The following is a 14,034-nucleotide window of genomic DNA, read 5'->3' as shown; positions in this document are numbered from 1 at the left end:
CTGGAGAGGCAGACCTTCCTTCTTCTGGGGCTCTGGCTACCCAGGAGGCAGCTCCTGCCTGGGTCCCTGCAAGCTAGGAGGGCAAAGGCTCTGCAGGGTGGGAGAGGAGAGCTGAGTGGAGTAGCTCAGGCGGTTGCACCGCTGCAGCAGGGTTTCCCTTTGCAGTTCCCTTTCTCCCTGCCCATTTCTGCTGCCTGCAGCTGTTCCTGCAAGGAGGTGCTTCTCTGTCTCCATGTCTGTGCCCTGCCAGTGCTTCCAGACCCCATCCCATCTGCTGTGTGCTCAGTTCTGCCCTGCACCCTCTCAGTGTGTGCAGGTGCTGAAGAGCAGGTTACACAAGCCCTGATGAAACTGGGAAGGTGATGCTGCTGCCTTCTGAAGGCTTGCAGCTGCTGAAGGCACTTTCTGAGGTTCCTCATAAAATTCGAGGTGACAGAAACTCAAAATTTTCTCTACTCTGTACAGCTCTGTTTCCATTCCCATCCTGATAAATCAAAGAGAGGTGAAAGTGCAGATTCAGGAAAGCCCAGACCACAGCAGGCAGCCTTAGCCTTGACCTTCCTTCTGAAGAGTCCCCTCTGACATGGTCTGGGAGTGCTGTGGAGCTGTGAGCAGCCTGCCCCACTTAGCAGCCCCCTGTCAGCAGCAGGACACTGCCCTTCTTGGGGGGGTTCTTTCCTCTCACAGCGTCTCCCTGCAGTGCCCTGGGCAGCTCCCCGGGCAGGCTGAGTGCTGAGCCTGGCAGGCGGCAGAGGCCCTGTCCCAGCACATAGCCCCTGGGGCACAGCAGGGACCCTGCTCTGCACCACAGCCCTGGGCACCCCTGCCTGCACCCCGGCTGCACAGCCTACAGCCAGACCTGCAAGAAGAAACCCTCATCTCCTGTAACTCTGACAGTTTTGGCTGATAATCCCTACTCTGGAACTTGTATTCGCCTCTTATTCAAAAAAAAACTCTAAGAGTTCTCCTGAAAGCTCCCATAGGCTGTGGGATTTGCCAGAAAATCTGGAGATGGCACCAGGAACAACAGCTGCGTTGCCCTGCAGCCAGAGACTTACCCTGTTCGGGGCTGGGAAGATTTCTCCAACACTGAGCTCTCAGCAGCCCCCCTCCACCCTGCCTTTAACATCTCCCTCCCTTCTCTCAGCCGCCCTTGTCCCCTGCAGGCAGTGCCCCCAGCCCTGCTGCGCTGTGCAGAGGAGCTGCTCGTGGGCAGAGCTGTCTCTCTGCAGTGCTGCCCGCTTGCCAGGAGCTCCCCTTGGGCCCAGGATCCCAGCACAGCTCAGCAGCACAGCTCCAGCTCAGCGCCTCTCTGTCTCTCCCCTCTCCTTTGTCCCCTGAGATGTCCCTGGGCCTCCAGGGGAACCAACTTTGAAACACGCTGAAGTAATCACTGATGTTCCTTCCCTCAACTGCTGAAGGAATCTCATTTCCAGCACCGTCCTTCCTCATTTCAGAAAATGGATGAGGTCCAAGGATCACCTTTCCATGCCGTTTTTAGGCAGGACACTCATGCAAGGACAGGAAGGGATCTTCCTTCCCCCTGCTGAACAAAGGGTTTCAGCTGAGTCAACTAAGGCATCTCCTTCTTTGTTTGCTGTCCAGAGGCTAGAAGCGGGCTCAGCTCTCTCCCATGCCTTCCACAACCCACAGGAGTTGGGATTCCTCTTGCTTTGGCTCAGGTTGGCACAAACCAGGCTTCGGCATGTCAGCTGTTTGTGTCATCTCCCAAAACCTTGAATGGAGACAGGGGCCAGGAGAGAGCTGCTCAGATGCAGACACCTCTTGCCACTGGAGGTACAAGACTTGTTCAAAGACATTTCAGGTATCTGCACACTCTGTTGGATTAATTGTGGGAGTCAAGGAATATCTGGGGGCATCATTTTTAAGTGTAGGGAGATTTTATCTCAGAAACGGAAATGACAGCAGATGCCTACATTTAGGACCGCTGAATCTTTTTACTGGCCATTAGTATTTTCTGAGCAGCCTACACTGCTTGCACTGGAAAAAAAAAAATGTGGAGTCACGTACCATAAGGACAGTTCTCTTCTCCGTCAACTGTGTTTACAATATCTCCATTACTGCTTAATGGCAGTGGCCTCTTGGATATCTCCACATTGCCTAATCCAATTCAGGGCAGGTTCTGGGTTTTGTTATGGCCAAATACAGGCCTGGAGTGCTACATCAGATGCCAAGACTCTCACACAGAACTACCTGTGGCTGGTAGGGCCGCACTGGTCCTGGGCAGGAAAACCATCCCCATCCAGAGTGAATGTGTGGCAGAAACCCAATACAGGAATTGCAGGCAGAGTCAAAGACTTTGTGCAAATGAGCGAGTGCTGTCCCTGCGGTGTGGCAAGGTCTGTTCCTCTCTACCCAGTAGATGCAGGCAGCCCATGAAGAGGAAGCACATCACTCTGGAGTCCCCACTTATGTGCCTACATTCTCAGCTGCTGTTTGTTCCCTCCCCCCAACTTTTACTCAACCCCTTGATGTCAAGGAACAAGCCAACAATTTTCACAGAGTGCCTGTCAGCAGCACCTGGGTGTTCCTGGAGGTCAGCTTCACCTCTGCCAGAGGCCTTCAGGGGCTGCAGAGACACACCTGGCAGCAAACCTTTTTCCTTCCAGGGCTGCCCAGGCCATCCCAGCTCTGATTCTCTCTGTCCTTGGGGACAGCAGGGTTTGCTCTCTCTGTTGTCATCTCGTTTCTTCCATGTATTTCCATCTGCTGTCCATTCTACCAAGTCTTTGGCTTCAAACAAAGCCTTGGCACATGCAGGATCTGGGACATTTGTTACCAGGTTTCCCTAAAGAAAAGTCACAGCTTGCCCTGGTGCCACAACTGAGGTACTACAACGCAAAGGTGCACCGATGCCCTCAACCAGTACAGACCAGAAGGAGCTGGAGCCTGTGATTTTCGACATCCATGGAGTCACTGCCAAGGCATAGTGGGACAAGTCACACAGCTTATGGTACAGCAGTGGATGGCAGCTCTTCCTAGCATGGGTGAAAGATGGCCAACAAGGATAATGCAAACCTGAGAGTATTGTCCAAATGCTTGTTCAACACTGACAGCCCTGGGGCATCAACCAGCTCTCTAGGAAGCCTGTTCCAGTGTTTGACCAACCTCACAGTACAGAAATGTTTCCCATTGTCCAGTGTGAACTTCCCCTGGTGCACCTATATGCCATTCCCACACATCCTGTCAATTACCAGGGAGAAAAGATCGTCACCTCCCTCTCCACTTCCCATCCTCATGAGTTCGAACTCAAGCTATGAGGTCATCCCTCAGCCTTCTTTTCTCCAGACTAGAAAACCCATGTCCTCACGGGACATGCCTTCCAGCCCACTGACCAGCTTTGTTGTCCTCCTCCGGATGCTTTCAACTCCACATCTTTCTTCTATTTTGGAGCCCAGAACTGTATAAATGATTTAAGAGGAGGCTGCACCAATGCTCAACATAGCAGAAGACTCACCTCTTTTGACCATCTGGCTGTGCTGTGCTTAATGCATCCCAAGATATGGTTTGCCTTTTTGGCTGCCAGGGCACCCTGCTGGATGATGTTTGAGACTGCTGTCAAGCTTCCCAGAGCCCTTTCTTCTAAGCTGCTCTCTAGCCACTTGCCTCCTAGTTTGTTCTGGACCTGTGTCCAGCATTACTCTGTCCCAGGTGCAGAATCTGGAATTGTCTAGGTGACCCCACTTGGCAGGGGGATTGGACTAGATGATCTTCAGAGGTCCCTTCCAACTTTTACCACTCCTGTATTCTACCATCATGGCTAAAAATGCTGCAGCTGGTTTGCAACTCTGCAGAAAAACCCCAGGTGGGCCTTAGTTTACATTGGACAAAAAGAGCAGCCACCAGCAAAGCAATTCACTGATGTTCTGGGCTGTATGAGCAGTGGAAGTGATGATCCCCCTCTGCAGAGGACACTTTCTGCCTGAGGCAGTTGCAGCTCACAGCTGTGAGCTGTGTGGTGGCAGTGATCTACTTTGAGCCGCACCAGGCCTCTATGTATGATCTGGGGTCTGCTTTTTGAAAAGCTATGGTGTTATGCCATTGGACACCCCATAAAATTTGTCTGTGTCATAAACAGGGACGATATGAGAGAACTGCTAGCAGCTGTAGCCATTGCTTCAGAGCAAAGAAGTAAACGCAGGATCTATCCAACCTCTCAAGACTTTATTACTCCTAGATCCACTTAGATATGAAATGTAGGTGTGAAATATGCCGATACAAACATGTCATTGGAATTGCTTCTCCAGAGTGCTGGGAGGAAATGGAGTTTTGGAAATGTCAGTGTAAATTTATATTTGCATAGAGGGAAAGTGTCTCATCTTCTGGTGCATGTCCACAGCCTATGAAAGAAGTCATGAGAATGATTTTGTAGACAGCCTTCAAAATTATGAAAATGAGGACTTCTTACACACCAATCACAACAAAATGTCTTTTCTTATTCCATATTATTCCATATGGTTCAACTTTTCCCTAGCTTCTTCACACATGGGTTGATTCAGTTGTCCACACAGAGAGGGCCACAGCTTCACAGATGTGCTGTTACTGAACAGCCAACTTTCTGAAACACATTTCAACTTTTGCCCAACATCTTCATTCAGGGCTTGATTCAGTTGCCCACCCAGAGAGAGACACTACCCTCCTGGGGCAGCTGAAGCCCTCCAATGGGGCTGCAGAATGTGACCTGGCACCTATGCGGACCTTTCTGGAGGAAGAAGGTGGAGCAGAAGCAGGGTAGGCCAAGGCATCTCAGTTGAGACAACTGATTTCTCTTCTTTGACTAGAAAGAGAAATCTGGGCAATGGAATGAAAGTTGTGGCATGTTAGAGGAGATCATGCTCATCCCTGCTGGCATCAGGGGGTGTTTTGGGGGTTTTGGGATCTGCTTTGGAATGAAAAAGATATACAAATATATTTTCCATTGGTTGAAATGTTTCCACTTTTTAAAGTAGACTTCAGTGGAGGTAGTATGACCTTCATGTTCTGCAGAGGAATGTCATGTATTTTATACTGAATTATGCCTACCTTTGCTTTTGGTTGTTGGTGTGTGTGTTTTGGCTGGGATAGAGTTACTTTACTTCACAGAGGCTCCCACAATGCTATGTTTTGGATTTGTGATGGAAATAGTAGTGATAACACAGCAACATTTTGGTTATTGCTGGGTGGTTCTTACATTTAATCAAGGGGTTTTCTGCTTCTCAGGCTTCCCTGTGGTGTGGCTACACCTGGCAGGCAGATAAGCACCACACAGCTGTTCATTTACCTCCTCACCTCCTGTGGGACAGAGGAGACAACTGTAAATATAAATATATGTATATATGCAGATATATATATATGCAAAGACTTGTGAGTTGAGATAAGGAAAATGTAATAAGAAAGGAAGTGGGAGAGAAAATTAATGAATAAATAAATATGGCGGTTTTACCCAACCGGACATCTGAGGTCCACCACAACGGCTCTTTCACCCCCTGTCCTCAAAGGAGAAGGGGGAGAAAATACAATGAAAATAGCTCAAAGGTTGAGATAAGGAGAAGGAGATCGCTCAACAATCATCATCATGACAGACTCAGTATAGGAAGATCAATAAAATTTATTGCCTATTACTAACAAGCTAGAGCAGTGAGAAAACAAACAAACAAACAAACAAACAGAAAACACTAGTTCTAGTGTTGTCTAAATAGCTCAATAAAAGCATATCTTTTTATTTATGTCTCAGATCAGCCTCAACTTTGTTTTCCAAACATAGTCTTTTGTAGCCTCTTCTGTCTTCCAAGATTTGGTCCTATGTTAAAGGCAAGCTGAAAGCAAATCAAACTCTCTTGTAGACAGCTGTTGCACAGGGGTTCCCAGGGCAGAGGTGTTTTAATGCAGAGGGAAACCAGCTTTGAGAGGGTTTAGGAACAGTCCCAGTGTGTCCAGCTTTCCTGAGGTGTGAGAGGGGATCTTCACTTCTCTCTTGGTCTTGATGTTTCCACACCGGTGGCCTCATCAAACACCAGTCAGCTCCTGCCGTCCCTTCCTGGTGTTACAAGAGCAGTCACAGCCTGCATCTATCTGTGCATTCATTTGTCCCTCCCTGTCTTCAGGACACTGTGCTGCACAGTTCCCCCCACGACTCAGCATCCTCATGGGAGTGGCAGCACCAACACTACTGCCAGCAGGTTGAAAGAGGTGATTGTGCACAATAGACACATGGACATAGTTGAGCAGGTCTACAGGAGGGCCACAAAAATGATTAGAGGACTGGAGCATGTCTGCTATGAAGAGAGAGGCTGGGAGAATTGTTTTTTTTTTTTTTAATTATTTTTTTAAATCAGGCTGGAAAAGGGAAGGGAGACCTTACAGCAACCTTCCAGTACCTAAAGGGGGGCTACAGGAAAGCTGAGGTGGGACACTTTATCAGGAAATGTAGTGATAGTACAAGGGGTAATTGTTTTAAACTAGAAGAGGGTAGATTTAGTTTAGATACAAGGAAGAAATTGTTTACTCTGACGGTGTTGAGACCCTGGAACAGGTTGCCCATAGAATTGTGGGTTGGTGCCCCATCTCTGGAAGTGTTCAAAACCAGGTTGGATGGGGGCGTTGAGCATCCTGGTTTAGTGGAAGGTGCCCCTGCCCATGGTGGGCAGATGGGGTTGATCTTTAATGGTCCTTTCCAATCCAAAACATTTCATGATTCTATGATTCTACTTCAGAGCAGCTCATATGGAGCTGTGTTTTGAATTTAAGACCCAAAGAGTGTTGATAACAGACCAGTGCTTCAGTTATTTCTGAACCATGTCTGCACAGGATCAAGCGCTTCTGTTTCTCATACTGCCCCCCAAAAATGTTTATGCTGGGGGTGAGCAAGACATTGTGATGGGGCACAGCCAGGACTGATGACCCAAAGTGATCAAATAGATGTTCCACACCATCCAGCAATCCCTGCAGCCCACCACCCCACTATCAAAAACATGCCATGCACACCAAAAGCACCGCCTGTGAAGAGAGGCTGAGAGAGTTGGGATTGCTTAGCCTGAAGAAGAGAAGACTCCAGAAGGCATTGTTGTGGCCTTCCAATACACAGGCCCACCCACGCCTGTAGTGACTAGACTAAACTAGACTAGACTAGACTAGAGTAGATTGGAATAGTTCAGTTGGAAGGGACCTTCAAAGATCATCTGGTCCAACTGCCTGACCTCTTGAGGGCTAAACAAAATTTACAGCATAGTAATGAGGGCAATTTCCAATGGTCTCTTGAACACTGACAGGCCTGGGGCATCAACCAGGTCTCTAGGAATCCTGTTCCAGTGTTTGACCACTCACACGGTACAGATTTGTTTCCTAATGCCCCACCAGCATAGTGGTGAGTATCCCCGCCTGTCATGCGGGAGACCAGGGTTCGATTCCAATATCTTTAACAGCTTGTTCTGGATGCCATCTCCAAGCAATTGGAAGAGAAGAATGTTATGAGAAGTAGTCAGCATGGATTCACCAAGGGGAAGTCGTGCTCAACCAACCTCGTTGCCTTCTATGACGGCACCACCAGCTGGGTAGATGGGGGGAGAGCAGTGGATGTCATCTACCTTGACTTTAGCGAGGCTTTTGATACTGTCTCCCATGACATCCTGATAACAAAGCTGAGAAAGCGTGGGATAGAGGAATGGACAGTAAGGAGGGTTGAGAACTGGCTGACTGGCTGAGCTCAGAGGGTGGTGATCGACGGCGCAGAGTCCGGCTGGAGACCTGTGACTAGCGGCGTTCCCCAGGGGTCAGTGCAGGGTCCGGTCTTGTTCAACATCTTCATCGACGACCTTGATGAGGGAATAGTGTCTGCCCTCAGCAAGTATGCCGATGACACAAAGCTGGGAGGAGTGGCCGACATGCCAGAAGGCTGTGCTGCCATTCAGCGAGACCTGGACCGGCTGGAGAGATGGGCAAGAAGAAACCAAATGAGGTTTAATAAGAGCAAGTGTAGAGTCCTGCACCTGGGAAGGAACAACCGCATGTATCAGTACAGGCTGGGGGACGACCTGCTGGACAGGAGCTCTGAGGAGAAGGACCTGCGGGTCCTGGTGGACTACAGGTTGACCATGAGCCAGCAGTGTGCCCTCGTGGCCAAGAGGGCCAAAGGGATCCTGGCATGCATTAAAAGGAGCATGGCCAGCAGGTCAAGGGACGTAATCCTCCCCCTCTACTCTGCCCTGGTCAGGCCTCACCTGGAGTACTGTGTCCAGTTCTGGGCTCCCTGGTACAAAAAAGACAGGGATCTCCCGGAAAGAGTCCAGCGGAGGGCCACAAAGATGATACGGGGCCTGGAGCATCTTCCCTATGAGGAAAGGCTGGGAGACCTGGGTCTGTTCAGCCTGGAGAAAAGAAGACTGAGAGGGGATCTCATCAATGTGTATAAATACCTGAGGTGTGGGAGACAGAGGGATTTGGCCAACCTCTTTTCAGTGGTTTGTGGGGATAGGACAAGGGGTAATGGCCACAAGATGGAGCACAGGAAGTTCTGCACCAACATGCGAAAGAACTTCTTCACGGTAAGGGTGACAGAGCACTGGAACAGGCTTCCCAGGGATGTTGTGGAATCTCCTTCTCTGGAGATATTCAAGGCCCGTCTGGTCGCCTACCTGGGCAGCCTGCTCTAAGAAACCTGCTTTGGCAGAGCAGTTGGACCCGATGATCTTTCAAGGTCCCTTCCAACCCCTTCAGTTCTGTGATTCTGTGATTCTGTGATTCTGTGATCTGAACCTCCCCCGGTGCTGCTATGTGCCATTCTCACGAGTTCTGTCATCGGTTACCAGGCAGAAGAGACCAGCACCTCCCTCTCCTCTTCCCTTCCTCAGGAATTTGTTGAGAGCAATGAGGTCACCCCTCAGCCTTCTTTTCTCCAGACTCGACAACCCAAGTGTCCACAAGCTGTCCTCATAGGACATGCCCTTATACTGGTGGCATTGCCCCCTTTCCCTTGGTTTCACAGCTGACAATGTCCCTGATCAGATAACCTCACCAGAAGAAACATTTTCTCCATCTTTCATGCTATCATAAATCAGTTTGACTGACCAGGTCTGGTTCCTCCTGCCTGCCTTCTTAATAGGAAAACAGGAGAAAGATAAGGAGAATCTATGACTGTATGAGCCTGCAGGCCAACAATTGGTGATGCAGTTGGTGTAGACAGAAAGATTTCAGTTGCTGTGAAAATGTTTCCTTCCCCTGCATATCAAGAAGTGCTTGAAAGTGATGGGAAGGACCTGTCTGTCTATTTGTGTGGGTCCTCTCTAATAAGAGGACAAGAAAAGAAAATTCCCAGAACAAACTCTACCTTTGAATTAGGATAAAAGATAACACTGGAAATAGGTGTCTCTCACTAGCTGACAGAAGGAAGAACAGTGATAACTTCAGACTGTTTCAAACTTGATTCCCCCGGAGGCCCAGGGACTTCTCAAGAGCTCCCTGTGATCCTGAGCTGGGCCGGGATCCTGGGCCCAAGGGGAGCTCCTGGCAAGCAGGAAGTGCTGCAGAGAGACAGCTCTGCCCACGAGCAGCTCCTCTGCACAGCGCAGCAGGGCTGGGGGCACTGCCTGCAGGGGACAAGGGCAGCTGGGAGAAGTCAGGGAGATGTTAAAGGCAGTGTGGAGGGGGGATGCTGAGAGCTCACTGTGGAAGAAATCTTCCCAGCCCTGAACAGGGTAAGTCTCTGGCTGCAGGGCAACGCAGCTGTTGATCCTGGTGCCATCTCCAGAATTGCTGGCAAGTCCCGCAGCATATGGGAGCTTTCAGGAGGACTCTCAGAGGTTCTTTGGATAAGAGGGGAACAACAAACTCCAGAGCAGTGATTATCAGTGAAAGCTGTCAGAGGGACAGGACATGAGGTTTCCTTCTAGAGGGGCCGGCTGCAGGCTGTGCAGCTGGGGTGCAGGCAGGGGTGCCCAGGGCTGTGGTGCAGAGCAGGGTTCCTGCTGGGCCCCAGGGGCTGTGTGCCGGGGCAGGGCCTCTGCCGCCTGCCAGGCTCAGCACTCAGCCTGCCCGGGGTGCTGCCCAGGGCACTGCAGGGAGAAGCTGCGAATGGATGGAGCCCCCCGGCAGGACAGGGCAGGGCAGGATCCTGCTGCTGCCCAGATGCTACTGCCTGTGTCAGGCTGCTCACAGCTCCACAGCAACCCCAGGGCATCTCTGGCGTAGGATCCTCATAGATCTTACACTGCGCTACCTGAAGGGAAGACACTCTCTGCTGTATCTGCTTTCACTTTCCTAACATGAAGAGCAGACAGGGGGATGATAATGGTGTAGACCGTTTTCTATCAATGACTAAAGCTCCTAAAGCACTACTCTGAAAGAGATTATTTATGTCCATGCACTTCATAAAACAGCAGGGTCCTCCTACTGCCCAGAGGCTGCTGCGTGGGTCAGGCTGCTCACAGTTGCACATCACACCCTGGGGGTTTTGGAGGGGACTCTTCAGTAGGAAGGTCAGAACAAGGGATATTTCAAGGGAAGCATTCAGGCACCTCCCTGCCAGGTCTGCAGTGCAGGCACCTTCTCTACAGCAACCCCGTGCTCTCCTCTGCCACCCAGCAGAGCCTCTGCCCTCAGGGGCTTTAGGGCATGAGCTACCTCCTCCTCAGCTGGACCCCCAGAAGAGGAGAGGAGCCTGTGTCCTACAAGGTGATACACAATGAGGAGGCTAAGAGTCCCTGCCCTACAGTGTCACTTCCATAGGTGGCATGCAAGCTTAGTAAGCTGAAGGCTTTCCTGCATAGAATCATAGAATCATAGAATACCCCAAGTTGGAAGGGACCCATAAGGATCATCAAGTCCAACTCCTGGCACTGCACAGGTCTGCCCAAAAGTTTAGACCATGTGACTAAGTGCACAGTCCAATCTCTTCTTAAATTCAGACAGGCTTGGTGCACTGACTACTTCACTGAGGAGCCTGTTCCAGTGTGCAACCACCCTCTCGGTGAAGAACCTCTTCCTGACGTCCAGCCTAAACTTCCCCTGCCTCAGCTTCACACCGTTCCCATGGGTCCTGTCACTGGTGATAACGGAGAATAGGTCACCTGCCTCTCCACTCCCCCTCGCGAGGAAGTTGTAGACTGCGATGAGGTTTCCCCCTCAGCCTCCTCTTCTCCAGGCTGAACAGGCCAAGTGACCTCAGCCGCTCCTCATATGTCTTCCCCTCTAGGCCCTTCACCATCTTCATCGCCCTCCTCTGTTAACTCTCATTAAACTCTCCAACAGTTTAATGTCCTACATGCCCATCTTCCTTTCTCTCTGTCAGCTGTTTGGAGCATTGTGGTATTCTTTCTTATTTCTCCACCTGTCTGCGGTTCTCCTACTCTCTTCATCTGGGGTGCAGGTGGGTGCAAGCTTCTGTTCCGACATGGACTGCTACGCCCTCCTCTGAGGGTGTCTTCTTGGGAACAAGGTACCCAAGCTTCATTTTAAAATGTGAGGCACACTGTTATCAGGTTGGGAGGGTTGGAGAATGAGTTGACTCATTCCTCACTCAGCTCAAGGAGCAATGATTTCTGTGAGATAAGAAGTGGGGTTTGCTTGGATAAGTCTTTCTAACTTGTTACTCTCTTTTCATCCATTGACAGGCAAATATGCCCAGAGGAAGCAAATGTCCAACACCACCTTCCCCACAGAGTTCCTCCTCCTGCCATTTGCAGACACGCGTGAGCTGCAGCTCCTGCACTTCGGGCTCTTCCTGGGCATCTACCTGGCTGCCCTCCTGGGCAATGGCCTCATCCTCACAGCCGTAGCCTGCGACCACCGCCTCCACACCCCCATGTACTTCTTCCTCCTCAACCTTGCCCTCCTTGACCTGGGCACTATTTCCACCACTGTTCCCAAAGCCATGGCCAATATGCTCTGGGACACCAGGGCCATTTCCTATGCAGGTTGTGCTACCCAGGTCTTTTTCTTTGTTGTCTTTGTCACAGTGGAGTTTTATCTTCTCACCATCATGGCTTATGACCACTACGTTGCCATCTGCAGACCCTTGCACTATGGGACAATAATGACCAGCAGAGCTTGGGTCAACATGGCAGCAGCTGCCTGGGTCAGTAGTACTCTCAATGCTTTAGTGCACACTGCCAATACCTTTTCCCTCCCCCTCTGCCAAGGTAATGCCCTGGACCAGTTCTTCTGTGAAATTCCACAGATCCTCAAGCTTTCCTGCTCCGACTCATACCTCAGACAGGTTGGGCTTCTTCTGGTTAGTGCTGTTTTATCATTTGAGTGTTTTGTTTTCCTTGTGATGTCCTATGTACAAATATTCAGGGCTGTGCTGAGGATCCCTTCTGAGCAGGGCAGGCACAAAACCTTTTCCACGTGCCTCCCTCACCTGGCCGTTGTCTCCCTGTTTCTTAGTACTGTCATGTTTTCCTACCTGAAACCCTCCTCCTTCTCTTCCCCATCCTTGAATCTTTTGCTGGCAATTCTGTACTCGGTGGTACCTCCAGCAGTGAACCCCCTCATCTACAGCATGAGGAACCAGGAGCTCAAAGATGCAATTAGGAAGCTGATCTGGGGGATGTTTTTCAGTACTCATAAAGATCCCTTCACTGTCCAATAATGAATCCCAGTACATCCCGTTCTAGGTTTGTGTTTTTGTTGTTCTCATTATATTTTCATTATATTTTGTATATCTCATTGTATTTTCCTATTGCCTTTTTGACTACTTGCGCTTCTTGTGTTCCTAGATAAATATTTCGATTCTCCCCTCTGCTATGAATGAATGAACCTGTTCTGTCCCATATGGAGGCTGTATAAATGTGCATCTAACACTGTGATTGAGTCTGTGAAGACTCTCTCATAGCATCTGTGTAATAAAATGGAATCACACCAGTGCAATGCTCGAAAACTGGGCTTTCCGTCCCAAACCAGTGCCGAGAATAGGCCCAAAGAATTGCTCCCCACAAGACTGTCTTCCTGCTTTGGTTCAGGAAGGAATGGTTCATTGTTCCATTATGACCTTTCAGAATCCAAGGGCTAGATTTAAGACTCACCCATGGGTGACTGCTCACAGCAGAGGCAGCGAATGGTCACCCTGCTCGAGGGTAGGAAGGCTCTGCAGGAGGATCTGAATAGGCTGGACCGATGGCCTGAGGCCAACTGTATGAGGTTCAACAAGGCCAAGTGCTGGGTCCTGCAGTCAGGGCACAACAACCGCAAGCAGTGCTACAGGCTGGGAGATGAGTGGTTAGAAAGCTGCCTGGCAGAGAAGGACCTGGGAGTACTGGTTGATAGTCGGCTGAATATGAGCCAGCAGTGTGCTCAGGTGGCCAAGAAGGCCAACAGCATCCTGGCTTGTATCAGAAACAGTGTGGCCAGCAGGACTAGGGAAGTGATTGTCCCCTTTACTCGGCTTCAGTGAGACCACACCTCGAGTACTGTGTTCAGTTTTGGGCCCCTCACTACAGGAGGGACATTGAGGTGCTGGAGCGTGTCCAAAGAAGGACAACAAAGCTGTTGAGGGGTCTGGAGAACAAGTCTTATGAGGAGCAGCTGAGGGAGCTGGGATTGTTCAGCCTGGAGAAGAGGAGGCTCAGGGGTGAACTTATCTCTCTATATAGGTATCTTAAAGGAGGCTGTAGCAAGGTGGGCATTGGTCTATTCTCCCACATGCCCTTTTATAGGACAAGGGGGAATGGGCTAAAGTTGTGCCAGGGGAGGTTTAGGTTGGATATTGGGAAGAACTTCTTTTCTGAAGGGGTTGTTAGGCATTGGATGTATCAATGTTAGGCATCAATGTACTGGAGGTGTTCAGAAGCTTCCCCCTGTTCCACAGCAGTCTGGATCAGTCCATGGCAAATGGCAGGGCTGTGCATCCACCCCTGGGGCAGATGATTCCAGGTGTATTGGACACTCCTGAAGTGAAAGCAAACTGTGGCCTTCACACTGCTGTCAAAGGGATGGATAACAATGCATTGGTGATATCCCTTGTGGCATACCACTTGGCTGTCTTTGACTCCAGTTCATATTGAAGTTCTGGCATGTACGGCATGGCAGCGCTCAGTGGTGAAG

General features: G+C 50.1%; 1 protein-coding gene across 1 annotated transcript; it reads left to right on the top strand.

The window, feature by feature from the left end:
• The first annotated feature begins 11,626 nt into the window (after nucleotides 1-11,626).
• On the top strand, nucleotides 11,627-12,583 carry LOC121062822 (olfactory receptor 14A16-like). The gene has a single exon (XM_040543086.1). It carries the CDS (start codon nucleotides 11,627-11,629, stop codon nucleotides 12,581-12,583), a length of 957 nt encoding a protein of 318 aa, XP_040399020.1.
• The last annotated feature ends 1,451 nt before the right edge of the window (nucleotides 12,584-14,034 follow it).

Source organism: Cygnus olor (genome assembly GCF_009769625.2).
Source record: "Cygnus olor isolate bCygOlo1 chromosome 31 unlocalized genomic scaffold, bCygOlo1.pri.v2 SUPER_31A, whole genome shotgun sequence".
In the NCBI taxonomy this organism is placed as follows: Eukaryota; Metazoa; Chordata; class Aves; order Anseriformes; family Anatidae; genus Cygnus; species Cygnus olor.
This window is presented reverse-complemented; position numbering and strand designations above follow the sequence as displayed.